We start from the raw sequence: 15,130 nt of genomic DNA on the forward strand, positions 1-15,130 counted from the left end.
CAACCCTTAATTCAACAATTCCAGGATGTCTTTGATGCACCAACTGGTTTACCCCCAAAGAGGAACTGTGACCATCATATACCTTTGCTTCCAGGGGCAGCTCCTGTGAATCTCAGGCCTTACAGATTCAACCCTGCTTTAAAGAATGAAATTGAGACTCAGGTGACAGAAATGTTAAACTCTGGGATTATCCAACACAGTCAAAGTGCCTTCTCTTCTCCAGCATTACTTGTTAAGAAAAAGGATGGTACATGGAGATTGGTGATTGATTATAGGAAGTTGAATGCTATTACTGTCAAGAGTACCTACCCAATGCCAGTTATCGATGAGCTGCTTGATGAATTGGCTGGTGCTACTTGGTTCTCTAAGTTGGACCTCAGGGCTGGTTATCACCAAATCAGGATGGCACCTGGTGAAGAGTACAAAACTGCGTTTCAAACTCACACTGGCCATTATGAATACAAGGTCATGTCCTTCGGTCTAACTGGAGCTCCAGCTACTTTCCAAAGTGCAATGAATGAGACCCTCAAGCCAGTTCTTAGACAGTTCGCCCTGGTGTTTTTTGACGACATATTGATCTATAGCCCAGATCTGAATTCTCACTTGGACCATTTGCACCAAGTGCTGTCTTTACTTCGAAAGCATCAGTGGCAAGTTAAGCTCAGTAAATGTTCATTTGCTCAAAAACAGTTATCCTATCTAGGGCATACTATCAGTGCTACTGGAGTACAGACTGACCATTCTAAGGTGCAAGAAGTGCTTAATTGGGAGACTCCCACTTCTCTTAAGAAACTTAGAGGTTTCCTGGGTTTAGCTGGTTATTACAGAAAATTTGTCAAGGGGTTTGGAGTTATCAGTAAGCCTTTAGCTAATTTACTCAGAAAGGGGGTTCAGTTTCTGTGGACAGAGGAGGCTGAGGCAGCTTTTCAAGCTCTCAAACAAGCCTTAGTATCGGCTCCTGTTCTAGCCTTGCCTAATTTCCAGAAACCCTTTACTGTTGAGACTGATGCCTCAGACACTGGTATTGGAGCAGTGTTGTCACAGGACAATCATCCGATTGCTTATATCAGTAAGGCCTTAGGTTCTCGTACAAGGGGGTTATCTACCTATGAAAAGGAATACTTGGCTATACTTATGGCTGTGGATCATTGGAGATCATACTTACAAATGGGGGAATTTTGTATTCTTACTGATCACAATAGTTTGATGCACCTCTCGGAGCAGCGCCTTCATACACCCTGGCAACATAAGGCGTTTACCAAGTTATTGGGACTCACTTATAAGATTTGTTACCGTAAGGGGGCTCAAAATGCAGCTGCAGATGCACTCTCTCGAAAATTCCAAGATGATACAGATGAACTTATGTATATTTCCAGCTGCCAGCCTTCTTGGTTGCAGGAAGTAGAGCAAGGGTATCACAATGATCCTTTTTCCACCCAATTACTAACTGAACTAAGTCTGTCACCATCGGCTAGAGAACACTACGCTCTACAGGCTGGAATTCTCAGGTATAAAGGAAAGATTTGGATTGGTAACAACCCTGTTCTCCAAAATAAATTGATTTATGAAATGCATGCTTGTCCTATGGGGGGTCACTCGGGCAGTCCGGTCACTTACAGAAAACTGAAGCAGCTGTTTGCATGGCATGGTATGAAGAAAATGGTTCAGCAGTTTGTGAAGGATTGTCAGATCTGTTTACAGGCTAAACCAGATCGTGTTCGTTATCCTGGACTGCTACAACCTTTGCCAATTCCTGAAGGTGCTTGGCAGACTGTATCCTTAGATTTCATTGAAGGATTGCCCAAATCGAATCATTTCAACTGTATCCTCGTCGTGGTGGATAAATTTTCCAAGTATGCTCATTTTGTCCCTCTAGCTCATCCCTTTTCAGCTCTGGATGTGGCTCAGGCTTTCATGAAGAATATATTCAAGCTGCATGGACTGCCCTTGGTGATAATTTCAGACCGGGATAAAATCTTTACTAGTCACTTGTGGCAGCACCTTTTTGATCTTGCTGGTACTAAACTTCATCTAAGCTCAGCCTATCACCCTCAATTCGATGGTCAAACAGAGCGAGTCAATCAATGCCTTGAGATTTATCTTCGGTGTTTTGTGCACTCAGTTCCTTCTAAATGGTTTGCCTGGCTGCATTTAGCAGAATATTGGTATAACACCTCTTTTCACTCTGCTATTCAGTCCTCTCCTTTTGAGGTTTTATATGGTCATACCCCTAACCACTTTGGCATTAGTTCCAAGGACTGTATTGTTCCTGATCTTGCTAGTTGGTTGTCTGAACGAAAGCTTATGCAGCAGTTAGTACAACAGCATCTTAACAGAGCCAAGCAGCAGATGAAACATTTTGCAGACAAGCATCGCAGTTTCCGAGAGTTTGCTGTGGGAGATTGGGTGTATCTCAAATTACAACCTTATATTCAAACTTCAGTTGCTGCTCGTGCGAATCACAAGCTCTCTTTCAAGTATTTTGGACCATTTCAGATCTTGGAACGTATTGGTGGTGTGGCTTACAAACTTCAATTACCTCCAACTAGTTCTATCCATCCAGTTTTCCATGTGTCCCAGTTGAAATCTGCCACTGGATTCCAAGCCCCTGTTCAACCGCAATTACCTACTTCTCACTCTGTTTTACAATACCCAATTGCTGCTCTGGACAATCGACTGGCTAAGAAAGGTAATGACACTGTCTCTCAAGTGCTAATTCATTGGTCTGACTCTCTCCCAGCTGAGGCTACCTGGGAAGACTTGGAGGAACTCCGCAACCGTTTTCCTGAAGCTTTGGCTTGGGGACAAGCCAATTTCCAAGGGTGGGGGCTTGTCAGGCATACTCCTGACATAGTCGATGAACAAGCTGAGTTGATCCCTGATGCAAATGACAAGCTACAGGAAGGAGCTGTTACTGAAGATGGCAAGGAAGAAGCAGGAAGACCCAAGCGTAATAGGAAGCCCAATATCAAGGTCCATGGGCCTGAATGGACAGCGTGAGTTGTCACCTGCGTGCGGCGTGTGCGTAGCTCGTGAAGGAGTTGGTAGGAACAGAGTATAAAAACATGTGTAGCTGTATGTCTGAAACTTGAGTTGGCAATTAGAGGCGAAGGCGGCGGCGGCTCGATCCTGTTGGATCTGAGAGGAATACATATCAAATTGCCACAATCTCTTGTGTTTTTCGCTTGTTCTTGCTAGTACCTAACACATACACACTACGTCTTGCAGTCCGTGCTGTAGCTGGCTATAAATCTATAGCCCGCTGCTCTTCTCTATCATTTTTTATCTCATTAAAATATGTTTATAATTTTCTAATAGTCTGCTATTGTACCTGCTCTTATAGGTGGTAATTAAAGATTTATCACTGGACTCATATGTCATAGACACATAAGGGCTCACCTGGTCCCCCTCCGTGGCCGGCGGGGCATCGGAGGAGGAGAGGACAGATGGGAGGAAGAAGGCCAGCCGGTGGGCCGGCGAGATGTATATGGGTCCGAACGAAATGGGCCGCTAGTTTTCGTTGAAAATCCCATCCCGGCCCATGTCATATAGGCCACACGTTGGTAGCAGTTTCCGCGCGGAAAAAGTCTATATAGACTCCACAAGCATTAGCCGAATCCCAATCTCATACGCATATTGCAGTTGAATCAGATTTTGCCAGATAGTATAAGGAAGCCAAAGGCAAAACTGTCTCAAATGGCCCGAGACAATCAAATGGTTTGCTACTATTCAGATTCGTTGTGTATCACATTCTTATCTGGATTGTTTTTTTTTTCTTTTTTGATGGAGTATCTCTTACTACCTCTCAAATATTCCTTATGTATTTTTTTATGGAGAGTATTTAAATTTTAAAATTCATACTTTATTGATTTTGAACAAGAGATCAGATTATAAATATATTTAGGGTATAAAAACTATACGGGTATATTTGTATATCAAAGTGAATTTTTAATGAAGCATTGGTCTTATTACTCTTAGGAATCTCTTTAAAAAAATAATGGTCAAAGCGTAATTTTCGAGATTTTCTTTCAAAACAAAACAGTACTACACTACAAATCTGTGGAGATAGTAGTAGTAATTAAGATACATGAAACAAAGGGCACAAAATATACTCCTTATGTTCTTCTGGCCACTTAATTACATTTTGATTACTAGTACAATACATGAAATTGATATCTCCCATGAAAAAACATGCAACTTATATAATTACATCTTTCTGATTTTATTACTAGTACAATACAAATGAGCTTAATATCTCCCATGAAAAAAAAGGAACATTTTCAATCAAGAACTAGTTGATTATCTGAACCTAACTCGATCACTCTCATCATCATCATCATCTTGGTCCCAGCTCGAGCACGCTCTCCTGCCTCAGCTCGCCGATCTGGGCGTCACTGACACTCGCCGCCGACGCCGCCGCGCTGACATTGGCGGCGCCGCTCGTCGTCGTCGTCGTCGCCACCGAGCTGCCGCCACCGCTGCCGCTGCTGTAGCAGCTGTAGCCGCGTCCCAGCGCGCGTGACGCCTCCAGCTCGAGGCACTCCTTCAGCTCGGCGACGACGTCCGCCATGGCCGGCCGCTCCCGCGACGGCCGCTCCTTGCACCGCAGCGCCAGCTCCGCCACCTTCCACGCCGAGTTCACCTCGAAGCAGCCTCCCATGGCCGCGTCCGCGACGCTCTCGATGTCGCCCTCGGCCAGCCGCTGCCGCGCCCACACGGCGAGGTGGACGCTCTCGCCGCCGCCGCCGTCGCCATCGCCGAGGGGGACGGCCGGTGGGCGGCCGGTGACGAGCTCGAGGAGGACGACGCCGAAGCTGTAGACGTCGCTCTTCTCGCTGAGGCGCGAGGTGTGGTAGTACTCCGGGTCGAGGTAGCCCAGCGTGCCGGCCGGCTGCGTGGTGACGTGGGTCACGACGTCGCCGGCGAACACCTTGGTCAGGCCGAAGTCGGCGATCTTGGCGTCGAGGTCGCCGGAGAGGAGGATGTTGCGAGTCTTGACGTCCCTGTGGATCAATGGAGGCTGGCATGACTTGTGCAGGTACTCCAATCCTGCAATATCCATGGACAGTTGAAATTTGTCCAAATTTTGGTCAAATGTGTCAGGCTTTGAACATGTTTTCAGGTGTGTGCAATTACTGTGCAGTCTTGTATATACCTTGAGCAGTGTCGAGAGCGATCTTCAGACGTTGATGCCAGGTGAGTGGTGCAGCAATGGAGGCCTCTCCTGTGACAGAATAATTATAAAAAGAAATTAAGATGGATATGAAAATCATGCAAAATAAATGGATATGAAAAAGCTTTTTTAAAAAATAGTTGGAGAGTGGACACATGAGTGCAGCACTCAGAACTGAGAAATTAGCCTAACACAACAGCACACATTCAGGGTTATAATCAACAGCACACAAATGTACTGACTATGTTTGGTAAAGAATAATGTTTAAAACTGAAATTTAGCAATGGGTGAAACAGTATGTTGCCAAATAGCTTACCTCTTAAACGATCCTCCAGGTTTCCTCCTTGCATGTACTCATAAACAAGTGCCAGATGTTTCTTATCCTTGCAATATCCAATCAAGGAAACAAGGTTTCTGTGATGAACTCTAGTCAGGTGCTGAGCCTGAAAAATGGAACAAGGGCAATTATTTATTCCCGGCACGCGTAAAAAGATGAATTTCAACTGAACAACCTGATAGGTTACCTCAGCTAAAAACTCTTTATCCCCTTCAGAAGATGTTTTTGAGCACATCTTGACAGCAACTGGAGTTCCATCCTCCAAATATCCTAGGAAGACAGTGCCGAATCCTCCTTTCCCTATTTCCTCTTTGAAGTTTGATGTCATGAGTTTCAATTCCCTGTAGGTGAATTGCCGGTTCTCGAATACGTTCGACCTTTCGTGAGGGCTAATAAGTCTTGCATTGTTTGTGATCCAGGTATCTGAAATAATCAAAAGTCATCTTATATGAACAATCTTCAGAAAATGCAGGTTCAGTTGTTCTTTTGATGAACTGTTGATTGATTACCTTGTTTATTCCTCCTCCTGTGAAGGATAACAATTGCTGCCACAAACAGCAGAGTTGCTGCAACTATTGGAACAGCTATTGCAATCACAAGGATTCTCTTGCTTTGCTTACTCTCCGGAGCACAGGTATTATTAGCCCCATTATAGCAGAGATTTGCATTGTTGCCAATCCTAGCATAAGAGAAACAATTCTGAATTAGTTAAATTTAGACACTAGATTGACTCTAAATTCTAACTCTAGGTCCATACAGATATTTTGGCAACAGGAACACAACTACATAGATCACAGGTCCATCAGGGGATGTTTGGCAAGGTATGAGTTTACAAGATGATCCAGAGTTGCAGACCTTAATACAAGTGATCCATTTTCTCTCTTTTGAAGTAAGTCAGAAGGAATCGATCCACTGAGTTTATTGCTTGACAAATCACTGTAAAAACCAAGTACATTCTTAACATACTGGTGTAATTTATTGTAAAGCGAATTCTGGCTAAGAAGAATACTTACAGGAACTTGAGTGCTGGCATTTGCGCTAGAAAATCAGGTATTGGGCCAGATAAGCTGTTATTGGACAAATCCCTGAAATTGAAATCATTATGAAAATACTCCAATAGGTAAAGCTGATCTAGTACATCAATAAATATTTTAACTATCATGCTACTTCAGGTTTTTGCTAGTGAAATTAGTGGCCGATATTTCTGGTCAGGAAGTGAGAACAGATAACCTTTTTTTTTTTTGAAAAAAAAAAACTACCAAATTTTGCACTCACAAGTATTGCAGGGACTTCAGATCACCAAAAGAAAGATTAACTGGACCAATCAACACGCTTGATGACAAATTCCTGCGAAAAAAAAAATCATTTAGAAGTAGATTCGTACCACTACAAGTTTTTCGACTGCATTTGATAAAACAGCACTGTTAAAATGCTCAATTTTGTGACTACTTACAAAGCTGTTACCAATGCAGGATCAAATGAAGAATAACTACAGTTCAATCCAACCCAGGCAAATGCCTTTGGAGCACATGGATCCCCCATCCAATTCTTCTTCAGTTCATAGTTATCGCGAATTTCCATCATCGCCTTCGCTGTTCATACGAAAAAAAAAGGAGATTCTGAACTTTTTACCTCACCATCATTCTAACAAACAACTCAAATCCGAGATTTTAAACTGAACAAAATATTTGGGGGCCAAAAAACATCAAGATTCAGAGATGTGCAACTATGCTGTACACCCTACCAAATACACAATGTTATGATCTATATGCAAGTTGATCAACAGCATTCTCTCCAAACCTTTGAAAAAAGATTTTGAGCATTCAAACGAATTTGTTCAGGCGTTGGCTGCACCGAGAGTATTTCTTGTAAATCTAATTTGTATTTACACCCGGCTACATAACACTTACACTCAGTTATAGTACACTAAAATTAAATTTATTTGCTATATATTTACAATTTTTTACATGCTTAGCTCATTTTTTTTGTTATTTCATTTAAGACGGGCTATATCCATTGATTGAAAACTGTGCGAGATTCGAAGCTTCGCAAGATCAACATATAGGTAGTCCTTTTAAAAAAAACAAACGAATTTCATCGAATTTTATTTTTCAAACGAATTTAAATCTGGTTAAACTCATACCGTCTCTGTCGTTCGTCGCGAGTTCAGGCATCGGCTGCACCGAGTAGATCTCGAGCCCGTTGACGATGGGCGGCAGAGCGGAGTCCGGCGCGGCGACGAGCGACACGACGTGCCGCTGCCCCGGCCGCGCCGCCCGCACCGTCGCCCTCACGACCTCCGCCGCGAGGTACCGGGGCGTGTACCCTCGCCGCCCGCCGCCGGCGGAGGCGTCGCCGTCGACGAGGACGTCGAACCGCCGCGCTGCGCCGGCCGGCAGCCGCTGCAGCTCGGCGAAGTAGAGCAGCAGGAGGTAGGTGGTGGTGGCGGCGTCGTCGGAGCTCCAGGGGAAGTCGAGGCGGCGGACGGTGGCGTTCGCCGGCGTGGCGGCGCTGCGGAGGATCGGGGAGGGGTCGTCGGAGCGGCTGATGTTGGTGACGTCGACGGCGGCGGCGACGGTGATGTTCGTCCACGACGGGTCGTCGCCGTACGGCTGCCACAGCCGGTTGTACGGATCGAATGGGTACCTGTTGATGTTATTAATTTTGCAAGAAAAGCTAATAATGATTAGGTTTGATTAAATGGAGAAAATTTCGAATTTTAATGGAGTAAAATGTGTGGTTGAACTGATTAAGAGATGTGTGATGAAATAAACTACGGCTGTGTTTAGTTCCACACCAAAAATGGAAATTTGAAGAAATTGGAACGATGTGAAGGAAAAGTTGAAAGGTTTGTGTGTAAGAAAGTTCGATGTGATGGAAAAGTTGGAATCTAAACATGACCACACATACTAATACAATGAATCTGAACTGAATCCCTCTAACTGGCATGAAAATGTATTATGTCTCTCATAGTTTATCAGCCATAGCTAAATTTTAATTTTAGAGTTGATTTTGATTTTTACCTATAATTTATTTTTTAATTTGTTTTAAAACTACTGATAACAGAGATATATTTAAAAGTTTTGATGGGAGATTTCGGGCAAAAAATTGTCGCAAGATGTTTAGCAAAAATCGATTTAAGATTATATTTTGTGAAGATTACGAAAGAGTTGAAAAAAAGAGAGGCTAAACTAACTTAGACAGGTGTACAAACAGACGACAGCTTAATTAAGATGATAACTTTGTTTAACATTGCTTGCGCTGGTCAAATGCCATGCGTCAATCAGGTCGTGTTTCAGGGAGCTCAGGCCGGCGGCCTATCGTGATTTAGAATATAACTGACATTAATGTGGACAGGAAATTCAGGGTGTGTTTAGTTTGCGAAAAGAAAATTTTTAAGTGTTACATCGGATGTTTGACTGCATGTCGAAATGGGTTTTCGGACAGAAATAAAAAAATCAATTTCATAACTTGACTGGAAACCGCGAGACGAATCTTTTGAGTCTAATTAATCCGTCATTAACACATGTGGGTTACTGTAGCACTTATGGCTAATCATGGACTAATTAGGCTCAAAAGATTCGTCTCGCCATTTCCATGCAAACTGTATGATTAGTTTTTTAATTTATCTATATTTAATAATCTATGTATGTGTCTAAAGATTTGATGCGACATTTGTTTGAAAAAATTTCTGTAAACTAGAGAGGGCCTCAGTCGGCAGCTGTTCAAGTTGACACAGAACCCATGGATTCTGAAACTAATACATTCAGAAAACCGTAGTATTAGTGGCTGTTGTGTCGATGGAGATCTCACCTGAATAGTTTGTAGTAGCTCGCCGGGCGCCAGAACTGGTAGCGGTTGAAGGCGAACCTCGCCGGCGGGCGGTCGTGGTTGAGCAGAAGCAGCGACTGGTTCGCCGTCGCCTCCGGATACAGCTCCGGTTTCAGCGGCCTCAGGTCCAGCCCGGAGATGAACGGCGTTCCCTTCCCTATGTTCACGAGGCACACCTGTAGAAGATTCGCAAATTAACTAGCAGCCCCATCTTTTCGCTTATCATTTATGTTTATGTATATTGGCCAAAATTTAAATTTTTAACTGATTTTGGGGTTTTTTATCGAGGTTTATCGCTAAGAACACATTTATAAAATTTTTATTCCAAAATTATAGAGCCTAGCAATCGGCAGACACGACCAAATTATAACTCTAGCAAACGGATGGTTGATAGTCAATTTATAAGGATATGGAAAAATTGAGTTTTTTAAAAAAATTTCTAGCTTCTAATTTATTTTCTACGTTCTATAATTATAACTTTTTAAAATTTAGATAAAAAACTATTTGGGAAGCTTCTGATTCTGAGAGAAATTGCAATTGTGAAACTCTCCCAAATAGACCCTATATTGAGCTGCATGCACCAGTTAGTTCATTTCTGAGATATGAGCAGTTGGCTCAAGATAAATTATATGTAATTAATAACATTGGTTTCCTATGTATAATTATGATTTGAAAGGAAGAATAAAATCCTGCATTGTTAAATTGTGGTGCCCAGGGTTCAATATTTCGATTTCGGTATTTGTATCGGAGGGTGCTGATATGGCAAAATTTTGGTCTGAAATTTTGTACAAATATTGCTAACGTTCACAAAAAAAAATTAAAAAATTCGGCCGAAATGGTTCTGAAATTTTGAACCCTGGTGGTGCCTGGTATATCTTTTAGAATTTGTACTAAGAGATGTGATAACCGGTGTTTTAAAAATCGACAATATAATCTCTCGATTACATGCTTATGAGCCATTCTTGCTGGTTCACACAGAGAAACCGCTCGGTAAACTGTTCAAGTTAAAAAAGCCTCAAAGTGAAATTCATTTCTTAAAAAAGAACAACAAAATTTGTCCAAATTTATAACGTATATACCTGGAGGAAGTCCGCCGGCGGCGACACGACGGCCTCGAAGATGTAGATGGCGTCGGCGGCGGTGACGTTGACGGCGGTCCACCGGTTGGCGCCGAGGTGGAGGTCGAAGACGACGGGGAGCATGGCGATGGCGCCGTCGTAGTTGCCGTAGTAGAAGGTGGCCCTCACGAGGTACCTCCCTCCCGGCGAGAGCTGCCGGAGCGTGTAGCAGCCGCCCCGCTCGCCGGCGGCGGAGGCGGCGCCGGGGAAGTAGCGGACGGTGAGGTAGCGGGCGGCGAGGTCGCGGTCGGTGTAGGGCGGGTTGATGCCGGCGCTGAGGCCCGCGCCGGCGTCGAGGAAGCCGGCGTCGGGGACGTAGCGGAGGCCGCGGGTGGACTCGTCGGAGTAGCCGCCGCCGTCGGGGATGCCGCAGTCGATGCTGATGAAGCCGAGGCTGTCCGGCTGCTGGCCATGGACGACGGCGCACAGGAGTAGCATCAGCTTCGGCAGCAGCCGCCGCCGCCACCGCCGGTGAACTGTTGCGGCGGCTTCCGCCATTGGTGACGGCATGCGAGCGAGCTAGAACTTAGCTTCTTCCTCTGATATGATATGTAGCATATAATATACTATCCTGATCTCTTAATTATCTCGTACCTTGATTGATGGTGATTAGGGTGATGATTAGAGTTTAATTAGCTCTGGTTAACTATCTAACGTAACATATCCTAACCGGTTTCATATTCTTAACGTTATAAATGATACGGCTAAAACATAGATTTAACTATGATTTTTTACACGGGAAACTACTTTGAAAGACTAATCTATATATATTATATATTATATATATTAGATATTAGTATGTTTAATCTATATATATTATATATTAGTATGTTCTGGTGTCTTCGATCTAAATATTTAAAAAGTTATGAAAAGTAACGTTAAAGAATTATGGAACCAGAGTAACGGTTTATAGGATTGGTTCGATATGATTGGACACTCTGGCAAGCTAATCACTGGTGTGATTGTGCGTAGGTCAACGACGTGCCCTCCAAGTGCTTGGAAGGAATTTTCCCTGGAGAAAATTAAGTCACTAAGTCAACAAGCAACAGCTGCATCAGCAAAATTAACAATTAATCAGGAGATGGCCGGTCCTATCCGTACTTGTCATTTCTCTAGAAAAATTTTAAAAAGAAATCTCCGTGTACGACGAAAATCCCACGAATACGATAAGCTGATTAGTGCCGTTGCATTCTTTTTTATATCAAAAGGATCTTTTGTAAAGCGAAAGAAAAAAAATAAATTACACCAAACAAGTAGACTAGATTATTTTTTTTCGTCATAACTAATATTAATATTTTTCACACGCAAAATTAATATCCTGCAATATCAGTGAGCAGGGCACGCAGAAGTTGATCAAATTCAGCAACTGAAGTTTGGACTGCCATTGCTGTTTCTTGGCACATACTCTCTCTGTCCATGAAACTATGAAAGTGTATAGTTTTATCTAGTCAAAAATAAATTAGATAATAGAATAATAAATAGTAAATTGCACTTTGGTTCATCTTTTGTTACCCAAGTTTCAATTTGGACCACCCTTAAACTTATCTTTTCAATTTGGACCGGGTAAATTTACCATCATTGCGGTTTGGACTACCATAAACAACTTTTCTCGTCATGTCTAACTTCCTATTTGGCAAACATATGAACCATACATAGAGGAGTTCGGCCATATACTTAGAGCTGATGTGTTTAATGCTAGAAAAAAATTGTTTGTAGTGGTTCAAATCACAATAATGGCAAATTTATCTGGTCTAAAGTGAAAAGATATGTTTAAGGATGGTCTAAAGTGAAACTTAGGTAATAAAATGTGGCCCAAAGCGTAATTCACTCTAGACTTAGACTAAAAGACTACTATGCTATTTATTATTAGGGATAAAAAAAACAAGGAGGGAGAGAGGGTACTATTGATTTGAGGTTTTTGCTAAAAGCACAGTACCACAGAGATACAGTGAACCGTTTTAATTAAAACTTCACTCTTTTTAAAGATAAATTCTTAAACTAAAACTACACCCGTCATCTTTTCTGCATTTCCTCAGAGAAGATGTTGAAATGCGGTTGGCTCTTGGATGCTCTTCCTCCTCCTCTTCTTCTTCTTGCTATGTTAAGACACGTATCACCATTTCAGCTGTTGTTTTGCACAGTATTTGATACATTTTTGTCTCTGGATTCTGAAATATATTTCTGTATATGTACGACCTTGATCATCATTTTCTTATATGGTGCCTTGGTGATCTTGTTAAAAAATTATATAGTTGGCTTTTTTGGGGAAAAATAGTATACTACTCCTTGATAAGGAAGTGATATATCACTTTGGCCATGACCATGATATATCACTTGGCCTCCATGATCTTTGTATGCTATGATACTAGCACGCATTTCCGGAAACTACATACTCCTATAGTTGAGGACCAAAGATTATAGTTGACATGAAAGTATATAGCACATGGGCGACGCGGCGACTATGTGTACGTGCAGAGGCTCTCCATTTTCTTTTAATTTTTATCAGACTGTCACCTGAGTCCTATTTATCTTTAATTTGCTTCAGTGTCACGTAAATGCCACGGTGATACTATTTGAAAAGAAAAACTAAGGGTCTGTTTGAAAATTTTGAGAAGCAGCTAGTTGGTATCTTGCTTATGAGAATATAGAAAAGCTGGGTTTCTCAACTTCTGGCTTCTATTTTATTTTTTAGATTCTACAACTACAACTTCTTAGATTAAAAGCTAAACTGTTTGGGGGAGCTTGTGATTCTGGAGAAGCTGCAGCAGCCAGAATCTCCCCCAAACAGCCCCTAAGTGCCGTGTGGAAGACAAGTAAGATGAAACTACTTCCAAACCATTGAGGCCTTGATTGGCTAATGGGTTAGTGAAATGATTTCCCACCCACCAAAAGACATCTTTAAATTCTAACCCTTCATTCATTTCACAATCCCAATCACAACCCTTATTTCCCCATTATCCAAACATACCCCGAAGGAAATCAATTTGTACTGGGTTTAACAATTGATGTATGCCAAGCCTATATTCCTGTTTTGCAGTTGAGAGACGTGAACAAAAATTGGACTATAGTTGAGGAACGTAAAATATACTCTCATCTGATACTGTTTGGGGAGCTTCTGGCTTGTTTGGTAGAGTTTCTAACAATATGAAATTCCCCAAACAATATAGCTTTTTATCCAGATTCTAAAAAGCCGTATTTGTAGAATTTAAAAAATAAATAAGTTTCCAGATTCTCAAAAATAGACTACCAACCAGTAGGAAGCCAATAATCAACTTCTCATAATATTAAGCTCCCAAAAAGGGAATAAGTGTCATGTGGAAACAAGTAAAATGAAAGTACCATACAAACCATCAAAGGGATCCATTTACACTAAGTTATTTTTACCATACAAACCATCAAAGGACTTTTGGGCTGGTTTGGTTTGAGGCCTAAATTCAGCTTACCAATATTTGACAATTTCAATAGTGTTTAGTGTCTATTTGGTCTGAAGCCAAATTTTGGCATGCCTAAGAAAATATGCCACTTTAATAGTTAACTTAGGTTATTTTGGCTTCAATCTAGACACAACTTTGCCTTCCCAAAATTAGCCATGCCAAAATTTAGAATTACCGAAAATTGGTAAGTTCAATTTAGGTCACAAACCAAACTAGCCCTTTAATTGAACTTGGTCCGTAGTCGAGGAACGTAAAGTAGACTCTCCCCAATGTGATAGCGTCCAACATAGGCCCATATTACCCAGGCCCGAGATAAAACCCCCATCACGGAATAAGTTCACTTTGACTCCCTTAAAAGTGACCCGAATCTGATCCATGACCCTAAACCGCAAAACCGGATATCTCGACCCCCGAACTATTCAAACCAGTGCAATTTGACTCCCTAGGCGGTTTTGGAGGGCGGTTTGCTGACGTGGCGCCTATGTGGCGGTATTGACCGGGTCTTCATCACACGTGGCGTTTGACGGGGCGCTTACGTGGCATTAGAATCAAAATTATAGAAGGGACCCTTTTGTCATTCACTGACGCGTTGCTAGCCTTCGTCTACGGCTCGCCCACCGATGGCGAGCGGCCCTCGAGGACGTCCTCGCCCCGCTACCGGCGCCGACCTACGCACCAACAAGAGGCCGCCCGAATGCGTCGTCGACGGCGAGTTCCGCTGCGCCGGTGCTGTCCTGTAGGCGCCGCCGCCGGAGCTGGTGACTCGTTTCGTCCCCACGCCGCCACCACCGCCACCAATGCTGCAGCAGCATCGACGGGAGCTGCCTGACGCAGTTTTCGTGCGGGGAGCCAGAGCGGCGGAGGCGAAGAAGGACGGCGTGGCGGGCGGATCGATGGCCGCCGCCACCGCCATGGCGTGAAGGCCGACCGTGTGCTCCGCCTCCGCCCTCGCGCCGCTGCGCCATCGCTCCCCCTCGTCTGCGCGGCTCGCCGGGATCCCCGCCGTCGCGACCACATCGCACTGCTCCTCGCGGTGAGCCGCGCCGCCTACCTCCTCCCCCGCTCGCCTCCCAACTCCCTTGCCGACGTTGGCCTGCTCCCGCCGTCCTTCACCGCTTCCTCTGCCACCGCCGCTGCGGGCTTGCTTGCCACCACGCGCCACCAGCTGAAGGGGAAGAAGAAGGGGAGAGAAAGAGAGAGAAGGGAGAGAGGGAGGAGGAAGAAGGAAGGAGACAGG

General features: G+C 43.4%; 1 protein-coding gene and 1 long non-coding RNA gene across 3 annotated transcripts; one reads left to right on the forward strand and one right to left on the reverse strand.

Annotated features, from left to right (window-relative positions):
- Positions 1–4,104: 4,104 nt before the first annotated feature.
- On the reverse strand, positions 4,105–10,990 carry LOC127756701 (probable LRR receptor-like serine/threonine-protein kinase At1g51880). The gene is made up of 12 exons (XM_052282071.1): positions 10,421–10,990; positions 9,324–9,517; positions 7,654–8,156; positions 6,964–7,102; positions 6,786–6,857; positions 6,524–6,595; positions 6,366–6,446; positions 6,020–6,189; positions 5,698–5,933; positions 5,490–5,616; positions 5,156–5,224; positions 4,105–5,049 (listed from the first exon to the last, which is right to left on the reverse strand). The coding sequence occupies exons 1-12, from the start codon at positions 10,967–10,969 to the stop codon at positions 4,337–4,339; spliced, it is 2,925 nt and encodes a 974-aa protein (XP_052138031.1). The 5' UTR covers positions 10,970–10,990; the 3' UTR covers positions 4,105–4,336.
- Positions 5,125–7,804, forward strand: LOC127756702 (uncharacterized). 2 transcript variants are annotated; one of them, XR_008013285.1, is made up of 6 exons: positions 5,125–5,196; positions 5,858–5,929; positions 6,045–6,144; positions 6,260–6,331; positions 6,983–7,575; positions 7,681–7,804. It is a non-coding gene; the product is annotated as an uncharacterized LOC127756702 (long non-coding RNA). The 2 variants fall into 2 exon arrangements; XR_008013286.1 differs by having other exon boundaries at positions 6,270–6,331.
- Positions 10,991–15,130: the final 4,140 nt, after the last annotated feature.

The sequence above is a fragment of the Oryza glaberrima genome, chromosome 12 (assembly GCF_000147395.1).
Source record: "Oryza glaberrima chromosome 12, OglaRS2, whole genome shotgun sequence".
In the NCBI taxonomy this organism is placed as follows: Eukaryota; Viridiplantae; Streptophyta; class Magnoliopsida; order Poales; family Poaceae; genus Oryza; species Oryza glaberrima.